General features: G+C 57.6%; 1 protein-coding gene across 1 annotated transcript; it reads right to left on the reverse strand.

Annotated features, from left to right (window-relative positions):
* Window positions 1-4,481: 4,481 nt before the first annotated feature.
* LOC104990222 (cytochrome P450 26C1) lies at window positions 4,482-12,601 on the reverse strand. The gene is given in 7 exon segments (XM_010842219.1): window positions 4,482-4,859; window positions 7,031-7,177; window positions 7,180-7,359; window positions 9,202-9,360; window positions 10,725-11,000; window positions 11,488-11,712; window positions 12,229-12,601. Coding segments are annotated over 7 exon segments (1,569 nt in total). The 5' UTR covers window positions 12,433-12,601.
* Between the last annotated feature and the right edge of the window lie 1,032 nt (window positions 12,602-13,633).

Below are 13,633 nucleotides of genomic sequence, written 5' to 3' on the forward strand. Positions count from 1 at the left end.
GGGGCTAGGAGCAGCCTGCTGCCCCCATACAAAGTGTGCGGGGCTCCCGGACGGCGGCAGGGGCTCCGGGGAGCGGAAACTCCACGCCCCGGGCTCCCTGGCGGTGTCTTCGGAATCTCTCCCGCCGGGTCCGACGGGAGGTCCCAGCCCAGAGCTTCCTGCACCCGCTTTCTGTTTTACAGGCCCCCTTCCACCTGCAGAGGAACTAAAGGGGAGTGCGTTCAGGGATCTTCAGCTGCCTTGTCCCGCAGGTGAGGAAATTGAGATCCAGAAGGCGGAGCAAAACGCAGGCCTCCTGACTCTTCCAGAGACCCCACAGAAGAGCCCAGAGCCAGGACCCAAGTGAGAGTTGGCGGGGATTCACGACCGGCTGACCACTAATTCCCAGATCCCCAAACCCCTCGAGGCTCACATCATGAAGTCTTGGAAGGTCCTACTTAAAGGTTCAAGAGAGCCTCCAGATCCCCAGGACTCCAGGTGCAACCCTGCTCAAGTCTGAGCCCTGACTCTGACTCCCTAGCCCGGGACCGCAGGGGCAATTCATCTGCGGCTCAGTGGCAAACAGCGCTCTGCAATCCGGCCAAAGCCGGATTCCGAGGGCCCTGGGGTTAGCAGCTCCAGCTAGGCAGAAGGGAAGAGGGTCCTTAATCCTCGCAGGATAAAGACACAGATGAGGATGGATGGATGGAAAGCCCAGAGTTTGGGCTCTGAGTCCCGGATCCATCTCTACTTGAATGATCTTGGGCAAGTCACCGCACATCCTTGAGCCCGTTTCCTCCTCCTTGATGTGAAGGTGATCTTTCCTGACCAGTCTACACCTACAGGTAGTTGTGAGTTTCCAAAAGTGGCTTATGGTTGCACATACCTTTCCCAGCCCCAGGCTGGGCTGCCTTCGGCTAGGCTAAGGTTGCACACACTCTTCCCTACCCCCGGCTAGGCTACCTTACCAGGGTGACCTGGGCTCTCCAGCTCCCACCCGGCAGAAACCCACCCAGAGGAGAGGGGGTGCTGGGTCCTAAACCCAGGCCTCTACCGGCCGCTGATTAAGAGTGTTGAGAGAATCCTGACTGGGAAGTGGGTCTTCTGGCCATTGCCCACCTATACGATTGGCCGCTCCTGCAGCCACAGCCTGGAGCTCGGACACTGCGAGAAGCGCACGTGCGCTCCCCGTTTCCAACCCTGTCGAGCCAGTGGGACAGGATCCGAACTTCCTCGGACCAGTCAGGGCCATTCGCTCCCTCGGTTTCAACGCTGAACCCACCAGCCGCGCCGAAAACGAAACAATAATGTATAAGTTTGTTTAAAGCCGAAAAGCGGCTCTCACAGGAGCGAGTCTCACGCCTTGGAAAGCGTCCCTTGGAGATGGAAAACACTTTGATCCCGAGAGCTCTTAAGTTAAATACAAGACCTTCCCGCGTGGTCCCCCAACCGGGCGGGTCCAGCAATGTCTGCGGAGTCGCCGGGACCTCACGCTCGCAGAAACGTTCCACGCCTGGCTAGCCCCAGGATGTCTTTCGGAGAATTGGCGGTTCACCATAACCCTACACTGGTGTTTCAGAGGCTCCAGGGAAGGGTCTCGCCCACAATCGTTTCTTCAAATGAACTGACAACTGTAAACAGTGACAGACCACTTGGGGGCACCGGCTGGAACCGGGCGAGACGCGCTGGAGGTAATTCTCAGAAACCCTAGGCCCGCCCCTTTCTGGACGGTGCCTGCCGCCGGTGAGCAAAGCTGGCCAGCGGGGGCGTGACCTGGGGCCCAGTCCCAGTCCTCCGGCCTGACCCGCCTGTGACCCCTGCGGGCCGGACCGTGACATCTGAGTGAACTCTGCAGGGCCATCTCGCCAAGTTCAGCGCGCGCCGGGTCACAAGATGAGCGGGGCCTGCCCGCTGGAAATCGCCACAAAGGGGAAAAATGTTTTACTCTATCTGCCATTCAGACCCGCGTGGGCGACCAGGGGAAAGGATTAAATGGGATAGTGAAGAGCACTAAAGATCATCTTGAAGAGGGAAAGGGTCGGTAAATGACCAACCCAATAAGAACTTTGACCTAGAAACCTTACCAGGCTTTCTTGGGTGCAGGTGGGTAGAGAGAGGGCTTCGTTAGCTGGAAAACAAAATAATGTTTCTAAGATGTTTACAAAACAGACTGATGGTAAGGGTTGGCAGGGGTAGGGAGTAGTTTTTTGCTGGGCGGGGAGGTGAGCTCCTGACTGAGATCAGCTGAAGCACCCCTCCCCCACTTTTCTCCCGTCAACACTTTGTTCCCTCGTCTTGAGCAGATTCCCACCCCTTCGGTTCTAAACCTCCTGTACTCTCTGCTTGGGGCTCTTCTATCCCCGGACACCCCTGGCTGGTTCCTTCCAAAGTCGAATGCCACTCTTTCCAGCCCCCAGCAGAGCCGCCAGGCACTCTGTATGACAGCCCTGTTTTATTCTCTCGAAACAGCTCTACCATCATCAGAATTATTCTTGCTCGTTTGTTAGTTTATTTACTGTCTCTTTCCTTTGCGAGCACACCAAGTCCAAGAGGGTAAGAATCGTATCTGCCCCTTACTCAGAGAATTAGAAGCAAGAGCTCTGATTTTCCTTGAAATGATGAGTCGATGTATCACTAGGAAGTCACAGTAAAACTGAAGCTGCCCTTTCAGAGGCTTATAGTTTAGTACAGACCACACAGCACGTAAATCAGGTATCTTGGAACCTGGGAAGTCCAGGCTTCTGAGAGCCCCGCCGCATCTATCTCTCCTCAAATCAGAATCAACCCCAAGCCCTGGTCTTCCCACCACCTCACCCTAGTGGAGCTTCTGAGATGAGATGTTGTCTCTGAAGCGTCAGGAGCGCCCTGAGGGCAGGCCTCAGATCTACCACTTTCACCGGCTCTGTGGCTCTGGCGCCTGCCTGCAGATCCCATGGCGCCAGGGCCTGTGGTCAGCCGTGGGTGATGAATTGTTGCAGATGGGGTTATGACTGTGTCAGTTGAGCTCAGAAGGGCCCGCTGTGCTCCTGCTCCTGAGCTACTGGGCCCTGCCTAAGCCTGCTGCCTCCCCTTCCCTTCTGGCCCCAGGATCCACCTTAAGCCTAAGGTCAGGAGGGCACTTTCTGGTTCCTTCTGGTTCACTAAGGGGTCAGCTCAAGACTTGGAGGCAACTTCTCTGGCAACTTCTCTGGCAACTTCTCTGGCTCACCCATCATGTTCAACTGCCCCCAGCCTGTCCGAAGGTGGGCAGCAGGTTACAGCGTGTTAGGAAAAAAGGAGGCTCTTGGTTTAGATTTAAGCACTGTTGGGAACTTTTGTGTTGGAACCTAGGGATCACTATGAAAGGATAGAAGGCCAAGAGCTACATGGTGGCCACAGGCCAGAGACTGGAGCAGGGGGTAAGGGATGGGGTGGAGGAGAGCACTGGCTGAGTGGTCTAATCTCCGGCCTCAGTCTCTCCTTGTAATGAAGGAGGTTGAAGCAGTAAACCAGGGCGTCCCTGCAGTCAGCTATCATCTTGGAGATAATCTGTAGCTCAGTTCCCTGGGGCTATGCTCGAGAGTTTCCAGCAGCCTGGGCCCCAGGCTGTCCAGTTCCTAGCCCCTCTCTGGGTATATGAAGGGCAGGCCCTTCTGGGGAGGGGGTCTTTCTTGAGTCTCTGCCAGCTCCATCCCACTTTCCCACCGAGGAGCAGCTGCCCAGCTAAGCTGCAGCCTTCTCACTCAACTACTGCCAGGAAACGATTTCTCGGCCTTCCTGTTTTGGGTACAAATACCCCAAACCTCTCTGATTATGTCTCAACCTCCCATGAAAATAATCCAGCCTTAGAATCCTCTCAGTGTACCTATTCTCTCCTGTATAAATGGAAAGATTATATGCGTTCTTGAACTAGGAATTTTTCTTTTAAGAAATCGCCAGTAGAATCCGGAACTGTTGATCCTGTTTAGAGCCCTGAAAGCGCCCGCAATTCTGGGTTTCTGCCGAGACAGGCAGAGTGGCCAGGGCGCACCTAGCGGAGGCCAGCTGCCTGAGGGCCTTCCGTTGGGCGCCTTCTCAGTGTCTTCCTATGGCCCAAAGCCAGGCCAGATATGCCCTCCTGGCGTCCCCGCTTCCTCGCTACAGTTGCGGGCCCTCCCTCATTCGACGGCCCACCCCACCCCACCTCCCCACGACCCATGCCTCCTCCCCAGCTTGAATCCTAGGGGAAATTTTTCCACCATCCCTGCTTTGAAATCCTGGGAAAGGCATAAGAGACTTGGGCCACCACCTTTCCTCCCTAAGGGCGCGAAGTGCTGGAGGCACCATCCCACCAGCCAGGACGCTTCACCAAGTGCGGTGGCGGTGGTTCATGAGTCTCCTCCCTCAGAGTCGGACACAGAGCTGCGTTCAGTAACCTTCTGATGAATGAGAGCGCGCCGGACCCGGCATTGGAGAACGGCAGATGGGCGGCGCCGCAAGCGCGCCGCAGCCGCTGGCCAAGCCAGGTTCCACAGCGCAGCAAGTCAGAGGCGTTGCCCATCCTGCGCCGCCGGAGACGCAAGAGGGTGGAAAAAGAGCCGCAGCCCGTCCACCGGGTGCACGATGGGCACGGTCTGCATGGCGGGGAAGGCAGGCGTGGCCAGTTCCCAGCGCGCCGTGCGCACCAGCTCCACCGCGAGCAGCTGGAGCACGGTCTGCGCCAGCTCCTGGCCAAGACAGCTGCGCGCACCACCGCCGAACGGGATATAATGAAAGCGGCCGGCGGCGCCCAGTGCATCGTCGCCCGCAGTGCCGAAGCGCTCTGGGTCGAAGCCCTCCGGCGGGCTGCGGTACACTGCGGCCGTCTCGTGCGTGTCTCGGATGCTGTACATCACGTTCCACCCCTTGGGGATCTGGTAGCCCTGCGGGGAGGTGAGGAGACCCGCCTGACCACCAGGCACCCGGAAACCCAGCCCTAACCGATCCTTCATCAAACAGGCTTCCAAACGGGCAGGGACGTGCGTCTTAACCGGAAACTAGGATACTGCTTTGCATTCCCGTCTGTTTCAGCTCCTTCTCTGGTGAGCTGTGTGACGTTGGCTACATCATCTCTGAGTCTCAGTTTCTTAAGTGATCAAGTGAGACCAAAAATGCCCGCTTTGTTGTGAGGACTCAAATAACGGGTCTGACATATGTATTAGTGGTCAGTGAGTGTCCTCTGTTACTGTTCACTGTTTTCTCTGTTTTCTTCTCACATTAGGAGACCTAAATTCGAGTCCTGCATGTACCAGCTGCCTGCGTCAGAGCAAAGCAAACGACAGCTCCTTTACGGTCATCTCAATTTTTCAGCTCTTTACACTCAACTGAAAACTGCCTCTCTGTACTCACTAGCCATGAGCTGTACATAACCTTCAGATCCAGTAGCCACACTCTGAGAAGGTGCATGTGAGGATTAAATTGTTGGAAGGAAGCTTAAAATGATGAAGGCTTTCATGTTCCCTCAGCTCACCTCTTTTTCAACTATTCCACTTTTGAGAGGTCTTCCAGCCCCGACTATCCGGCTTCCTTGCCCGAACAGGCTTCAGGAGAGCCTTGCTCTCAACAGGCAAATAGAAAATCTTGAAATCATCAAGGCGTGCCCTCTCCTCTCTAGGCCTCAGTTTTCCCATCTGGCTGAGACCCCACCCCTATTCACTCCGGCGGTCCAGTGCTCTTCTACCTTGGTTTCCCTACGTCTTGCACCCCAGGCCTGCTCAGTGGTGTCTGAACTCCAAAATTCAGCATCCCAGACACTACTAAACACCTCACTAACCCACCTACCTTTGGACCACGCCGTCTTGGTGACATGTGGTCCCCATCTGAACCTTTCACTGCTCCAGTTCAAATGCCAGTTCCCAAAATGTTTTGGTATCATTCAGCTAGAGGTCACTCTCTTCTTCACACCAGTTTGTGATGAAGTTGCTGGCTCTGCCCCTCTTTCTCTCCACAACAGCGCCTCAAGGGCAGAATCTCTTTCTCTTGTTCAGTTGCTAAGTCGTGTCTGACTCTTTGCCACACTGGGGACTGCAGCATGCTAGACTTCCCTGTCCTTCACCAACTCTAGGAGTTTGCTCAAATTCATGTCCTTTGAGTCCGTGATGCCATCCAGTCATCTCATCCTCTCAAACTCTGGCATGCAATGGGGATACTGGCTGTTTAAGGCGAAGGGGAGAAGGTGCCCACTCTGCCTGGAGCTGCCCAGGGATCGGGCTGGGGGTGGGGAGGTGCAGCGGCAAACACCCTCAGTTTGGCAGCGTTAGCGTTCCCCTTCCCCGAGTTAAAGTTGGAAGGGACCAAGGCAGCTTCCCTCCAGAGAGCAAACTGAGGCCCAGAGTGAGAAGGGAATTAGCCAAGGTCATACAGAGACGGAGCCGGGCCTAAACCTTAACTTTCTTGCCCCGCTCAAGCCAACCAGATCACTACCCATATTTTAATAATCCCGTTTTCCTGGAACCTGGCCTCAGCCAGAACCCTGGACAGGTAGCAATGATTGGTCCCTTTATCTTGTGAGAGAGCCAGAGAAATGGAGCACAGGACAGAGTGGGCGGCTCTTTGTGCACTACCCAGGCTCACTGGCTGAAAGGGGAGTGCTGGGCAGAGAAAAGGATGATTTTATTCTAAAACTGGCCTCTAACTGAGTTGACTACCCAGACAGCAGTCAAAATCTTCGCAGGTGGCGCTAGTGGTAAAGAACCCACCTGCCAATGCAGGAGACGCGAGACGTGGGTTCCATCCCTGGGTTGGGAAGATCCCCTGGAGGAGGAAATGGAACCCATTCCACTATTCTTGCCTGGAGAATTCCGTGAACAGAGCAGTCTGGAGGGCTACAGTCCATGGGATCGCAAAGAGTCGGACACGACTGAAGCAATTTAGCACATAGCCCGGGGGCCCTAACCTTGCTTTGCGTCCTCAACCGTGGTTCCGGGAAACGTGATCGGATTCAGCCCATTTTCCAGGAGGCCCGGAAAAGGGAAAAGGAGACAGCGCCGTCCTAACCCCTACCCCACCTCCCAGCGGCCGGCTGCAAGGCGGGGCGGGCGAGCGGCGCACTTACGTCGAGCTCGAAGGTGCGCAGGGCTGTCCGATAGCCCCCGGACACCGGCGGCAGGAGGCGCAGCACCTCCTTGACCACGCAGCCGACGTAGCGTAGGTGGCCCAGCGCCGCCAGGCTGAGGTCGGGCTCGCAACCGCAGTCGGGCGGGGGCCCAGCGCCGCCCCCGAGGCCGCCGGCGCGCAGCCGCACGCGCGCCCCAGCCCCTGTGCCGCCAGCTCCTGCTGGATCTTGGCGATGGCTGCGGGGTGCTGCAGGAGTAGCAGGACGAGGGACGTGCTGGCACTGGCCGTGGTGGAGAAGGCGGCGAAGAGGAGCTCCACAGCTGATTCCTGCAAGACAGCCCAGGGGCGCTGTCTCCATTAGCCGGTTCTCAGGCTGTGGTGCAGGGGCCCCCACATTTGCCATTGCGCACAGGCCAGATCGCAGAGTGCTCGAAGGCACGGCTACCTGGGAGGGTCTGGGAGTGGACTGAATCCCAAGTCCGCCACCTGGGGAAACCACAGATAGCCTTGGGAGGTTCCCATAGATAATGCCAGAACTTTTTTGGTGTAGTGTTCTTAGTGCTTTAAGTGAATTAAGTCATTGGATTCTCACCCGCAGTGTGTGTGGCACAGTTTCTGCCCGTTTTACTGAGGTTCTGAGAGGTGCCCAAGGTCCCTTCAGTCACCAAGCCCAGTAGTCGGGGCCAGGAGTCCAGCACTCGTAACCATGCAGTGTTGCCAACAATGCAGCTGGCCCTCCTGACCGGGACTGCTGCGGAATTAACCAAGGCACCTGCAGCAGCAGAAGCAGCAGCCTGGCACCAAAGTGAGCATCGTGGTCCTCTTCCCGCTTAGTGGTGGTCCCAGTGAGTGACTGCACTGCTTCCCCATCTGCACTGTCTGGAGGCTTCATTATCCAGGCCCCAGTCCTCACTGCCTGCCTGTGCCCTCCTCCCAACTCCTGGTATGGTGTCTTCCTTCCTGGCAGCAGCAGGTGTGTGTTTACACCCTGATGGATGTGATCACAGGGTGAATGCGGTGCCCTCCTCTCCAGCAGAGGCTATGTTTGCTCATTGTATAGAGTCTGGCACTGAATAGGTAGAATCTGCTTGTGGAATGAATGAGCTGATCCAAGGCTAACTGGCTGTTCTGGAGAAGATGGGGAGCTGGGACGGAGACCCTGGGGCTCCAAGGTCCTTCCTGACCAGCCAGAACTGAAGATTTCTGGCTAGTGGGTCCCTTCCTGAGAACCTGGACAGTGTTGTCATGCCCTCCCCAGCTCTGCCAAGGCAGAGGGAGTGTCCACGTCTTTCCATACCACTCCCCTTCCCAGCCTAGAACTATTCCTATCTGCCGGGTCCCCCACGACTCACCAGCGCCCTGCTCATCTACTTCTAACCCCTTGACTCTTCCAGACTTCACAACCACCCAGAAGTTAGGAAAGAGATTGTTCGTCCCATTTTCAGAGAAGACACTCAGGCTCAGTGGCTCGCTAGTGGGAAAATGAGTGTCAGAGAAAGGATGGGAGCTGCTTATGGAAGGGATGAAGGGTTTCCATTTCTAACTCCCCTGCCCGCCGCCCCCACCTCCCCCAGCCGCTACATTCCTTTTTGGGTTCTCGAGCAGGTGGGCCCAGGGGTCATTCCAAAGCTCCCCTCCTTACTTCCACTGCATGTGTTCTATGCATACATGGGGGAGGGGGTGGCAGTTTCTAATTCTCCAGTAGATGCTCAGTGGCAAAACAGACCAGTACCCGAGGTACCAGGTGCCGAGTTGGCTCATGGATGCGTAGATTTGGGGAGGAAAGGGGACACTTGAAGGAATTGTGGAATTTGACCCTGAACCCTTAGGGTTTGTAGAGAAAAGGGGTGAACAAAGCGTCATAGGCAGGCAGACTGCAGAGGCGAAAGCATGAAGTGACAGGGAAGTGGGGAAGAGGAGAGCTGTTTGCTGCCAGAGGCTGTAAGGGAGGACCTAGGATTCATGCCTTCGCTTGGCCCAAAGCCACAGAGGTAGGGGGTGCGGCTGAGCCAGGACTGGACCCAGGTCTCCTCTTTCCCTCACCCTGAGGAGTGTCTGTGGCTCCAAGTGGGGCCAAACAGGATGTTGCTCCGTTGTTCCAGGGATTCAGCCTGTGTGTAGAGACCTGCTATACATGCAAAAGAGGGGAGGAGAAATCCGGCCACATACCTTCAGTTCCTGCACTGAGACCTCATGGCCCAGTTCCCTAGTGCTGTGGATGATCCCATCGAGGGCATCGCCTGGCTCCACAGCAGTCTTGTCTTCAAGAAGCTTCTGTGCAATGGCCTCCTCCAGGTGCCGATGCAGCTGGTCCCGGGCCCGAATGCCCTGATGTGTGGGGAGACAAGGGAGTTGGGGTAGGAAGGCAGAGGGGGCTAGCCCTGGACACCTACCCCCCACATCTTCCCAGTGCTGGTCTGGCTCTGCTGAAAGCTAGCGTTAACAGATTCCCAGCTCAGCTCCACATTGTAGAAGGGACTCAATATAAAGGCTCAGGAATTTGTCCTTTACCCTCATACACCATTCTCTCTTGATGATCACAAGCCCCTCTTTGGAGCAAGGCAAACAGTTTACTGTCCTCCTAAGGGGAGGATGCTGAGGCTCAGAGAGGTCAAGCAATTGTCCAGGGTCACGCAGCTTCAAGTGTCTGTGCTTGGCAGATTACCCAGCCTGGGAGTTAGCCCACTGCCCTTCTCCTGCCTGCAGGGGCGGTTGGCACCAGTGCAGAGAGGAAGGGACACCTTGATGTACTCAGGAAAGTTCTGGCTTAAAGAACACTACTGGAAGTTCTAAACATTAGCCTTTGTAAAAAGGGATAGCCAGGAGGGCTGGGGTGGTCCCCCAGAGTTCAGGGAGCAAGCACAGTGAGAAAGCATCTGCCAGGGGAAGCATTTTGAGCACATCGGCTTCTTATCGGGGGAGACGGAGATGGGGTGGGGAGGTGTCAAATCTTGCCTCTGCCCCTACTAGCTGTGTGATCTTGGGCAAGTCATTTAACCTCTTGGAGCTTCAGTTTCTTCATCAATTAAATGAGAATAATCTTTTTGAGGAGGATTAAATCAGAAAAACGTACCCGAGGCAATCGGTCCATATATCAGGTCCCTTTACACATAACTATTGTTTTTAATTGGGTGAATGAAAACCAGGACATTGGCACAGTAAGAAGCCCCAGATCAGTTGCTCTCTAAGTCCGGCCCATTGCTCTGAAGTTTGAAGAGGCCATGGTTCTCTAATCCGGAAACTAGCGGGCCTGGGGCCGCGGGCGCTGAGCCGACACCCACCCCTCTCCAACCCCGGCTGGCGCCGGCCTGGGCCGGGGGCGTGTCTGCGGCCCTTGTGCTCCCATCCGTTGCCCAGCCACGGGGCTTCCAAAGAGGCGCTGCAGGCCGGGCCTGGAGGCGCCGCTCTGGGGAGGGCCGGGGCGACTGGCTGGGCTCCCGCCACCAAGCCCCAACGTCGGGAAGCCCGCGGCTGCTGGGGCTGGAGCTCGTCCCGCCAGGCGTGGTCCAGAGAGGGTGTGTGGCCCGCCCCGGCTCACACAGCGAGTCAGGACAGAGACCAGCCCCAAGGCCCACCGCCACCATGCCGCCTCCCCACACTAGGCAGAGCCTCCATCTCCCAGCAGAGGTGATGCCTATGGCGCACCAAGGGAGCCTCAAAGGGAAGGTCTGGGGCGGGCGGGGCGGCAGTACCTTGCGCAGGCCGCTGAAAGGCACATCGAGGGGCAGGGAGAAGAGGTTCTCCACGAACTGCTCGAAGGTCCGGGCCAGCTCAGAGCACTGCGCCTCGTCTAGCCGTAGCCCCAGCAGGATGCGCGCGGCCATGCGGAAGGTGAGCGCTTTAGCGGCCTCATAGACAGCGACCGGCCCGCGGGCCGCGCACCAGGAGCGCACCTCCCGCCGCAGCGCCCTCTGCAGGCGAGGCACGTAGCACTCCAGTGCCGCACGGCTGAACGCTCGAGCCAGGATCTGAGGGGAACGCACAGGGTCAGCCCTGCCAGCCGTCCGGTTTCCTCTGCTCCACGACTCCAGCGGAGCCAAGAGGCCAATTTCGGCCCCTTCTTCCTCTTCTAAGCGAACCGGACCCAAATGTGTTGGGGTTTGCTCTCGCCATTCCCTCTAGTTCTTGTCTGATGTACACAGTGCCTCCTCTCCATCCAGGCTCCAGGGGCCACCTACTCCAGGAAGTCGTCCCTAACACTGAGTTTGAATTTCCGTCGGTTCTGGCATCAGAGTCGCATAAGATAGAAGATGAAAGGATCTTTAAGTCCCAGTCTTGGCCTTATAAGCCAAACCCGGAGAAGGTAAGGGACTACCAACCCAATGCCACCCACTTGTCAGGGGCCCTGGTCAGGTTCACAGTGTATGCCTAACACCTCGCCCCGGGCTGGCCCACGGCAGCCGCTCAGAAGCCGCGGGTCCGACGTCCCGACGGCCGCTTCTGTTTTGGGCTCACCTTCCGCCGCTGCCGGTGCGACTCTCCAACCGCGCCGAGCAGAGTGTGCGAGCCCAGAAGGATGTGCGCACTCTGCGGCCACTGGCTACGCACAAGGCGGTGCTCACCCAGCAGGACTGTGCGCACGTTCTCCGCGCCGCTCACGCGGATCACTGGCCTGCCCAGCAAGTGCGTCTTGAACACCGTCCCGTAGCGCTCCCTGCGAGAGCTGTGGAAGCGCGAGCCCTGCGAGCCAGGAGCGAAGAGGGATGGGGCCACTGGGTCTCGGCTGCGAAACTAGCCCAGGGATCCCAACTGCCTCTTGATAAAAACCTCCTGCTCCAGGCTGGCATCTTATTCTTTACAAAACGGTCTCAAAGGTGCCTCGCGACTGACTACCCTACGGGGATGTACATGCTCCCGTTCCCATTGGTGAGATGGGGAAACAGAGGCTTAGAATGGGGACCTGAGTGCCAAATAGCCCATGGCTGAGACGTGCCCCTGACTCCCGATTCAATGGTGGCAGGACATAGGGCCCTAGAACCCCTCTGTTCATCCCTGCGTGGCGTCGGGTCTTAGGTTGTGCTGGAGAGAACCCCAGTGACACACGGTCCCTTCGAGGGAGAAGCTGGGTAGAGGGGAGGGCTGTATATGCTCCCTGGAGCCCTGGGCGACAGAAGGAGAATGGCTACGAGCCCTGGGAACCTTGAGAGGCAGTGGGGGACAGAGAAGAACAAGGTGCGGAAACGACCGAGTGCTCACCTGAACTAACCAGTGCAGCGTTTCCCCGAAGAAGGGCCAGCCCATGGAGCCTTTGGGCAGGGGCAGGGCAGAGGCTCGGTCCCGACTCAGCGTCCAGCGGAGAGTCCAGAGGTGCTGCGCCAGGCTGAGTAGCAGGCCCGCGCCCAGGAGCGCGGTGCCCACCGCCCCCAGCGCGGACAGGCAGCTCAGCCCCCAGGGTAACATGGCGAGCCTGCGGGGGACGGGCCGCTCTAAGCGCAGGAAGCGCCGGAGCTGCGGCGCGCAGTGCTCACCTGTTCTGTCCGGAAAGGGCCCGGGGGCCTGGGGACCAAAACTGAGATTTACCAGGGGCTTCGCTCTACAAGCAGAGGGGCAGCGGAGGATCTCAGTGACCACGCGCCCTTAGGGAACGTGCCTTCATAGAGACCCGCGAGCTCAGGACTTTTTCCTGAGTCGGATGGCTCCCGGGCCAAAATGCCACCTCCTTGCGGGGGTGAGGGCTGCCTCAGGACCGCTCGCGCCGAGCACCTCCCACCGCCCTGGGTCAGCACTCCTTCGACAGAAGCAGCGAGGGAGGGCAAAGAGAGGAGCAACTCACCGGCTTGCCAACGAGGGCTGCGCTCACCCGGGTTGTGTAGACCCCCGCCCACCTCTCTCTTCTCCAGCCTTTTAACCCTTCTCGGCCTACCCCGGCAACATTTATATAGATACTGGATTGCTCCCTGCGGATTGCTCCCGATCCACACGACGTGACGCGCCTCTGCATATTTAAGGCGCTCCACGCAGGGTAATGATTGGAGGCGGTGGGCAGCGGCGAGCTCTCCGGGGGGCTGGTGTGGGGAGTGGCAGTAGCTGCTGCGCTACCGCTCAGCCGGTGCCGTGCCCGACGCAGATCCTCGGGCGGGGCCTGCGGTTTCGCGCCAAGAACTTCCCGACTCCAAGCAGGAGCTCGGCGAGTGGACTGACCTAGCGCAGGGAGCTAACGGGGGCTCTCTCTAACTTCCAGGTGCCGGTTCCCAAGGTTCCCACGGCACTACAAGGTTAAAAGGGATAGGGGTTCTCCACTTTGCTCTGCTTTTATTTCAGGGAAATTGAGGTCTTCGATGCCTGCTTTGGCATCGCAAGCGCCTACAAAGGATGGCCTGGGTTGCGATTCTTCGACATCCCCTCCCCTCCAGGTCTCCGGTCCACCACTTCCAGAATCCTTCAAAAGGGGGTAGTGTCACTGCTCCAAAGCTTCACGGAGACTCCCCCTAACCCCACGAGGAGCAGATACCCCCGGGCGCCTTTCGGGTCTCGAGGACCAAATTCACCGATCCCTCCCCCTTTGTATCCTTCCATCCCATTAGGCTACATAGTTGCTTTTCGGGCTTTTTGTGGGGCCCTAAATGCCCAGGACTCCGGCGTCCTAATCACTACGGCTCAA

Source organism: Bison bison, unplaced genomic scaffold (assembly GCF_000754665.1).
Source record: "Bison bison bison isolate TAMUID 2011002044 unplaced genomic scaffold, Bison_UMD1.0 scf7180017864172, whole genome shotgun sequence".
In the NCBI taxonomy this organism is placed as follows: domain Eukaryota; kingdom Metazoa; phylum Chordata; class Mammalia; order Artiodactyla; family Bovidae; genus Bison; species Bison bison.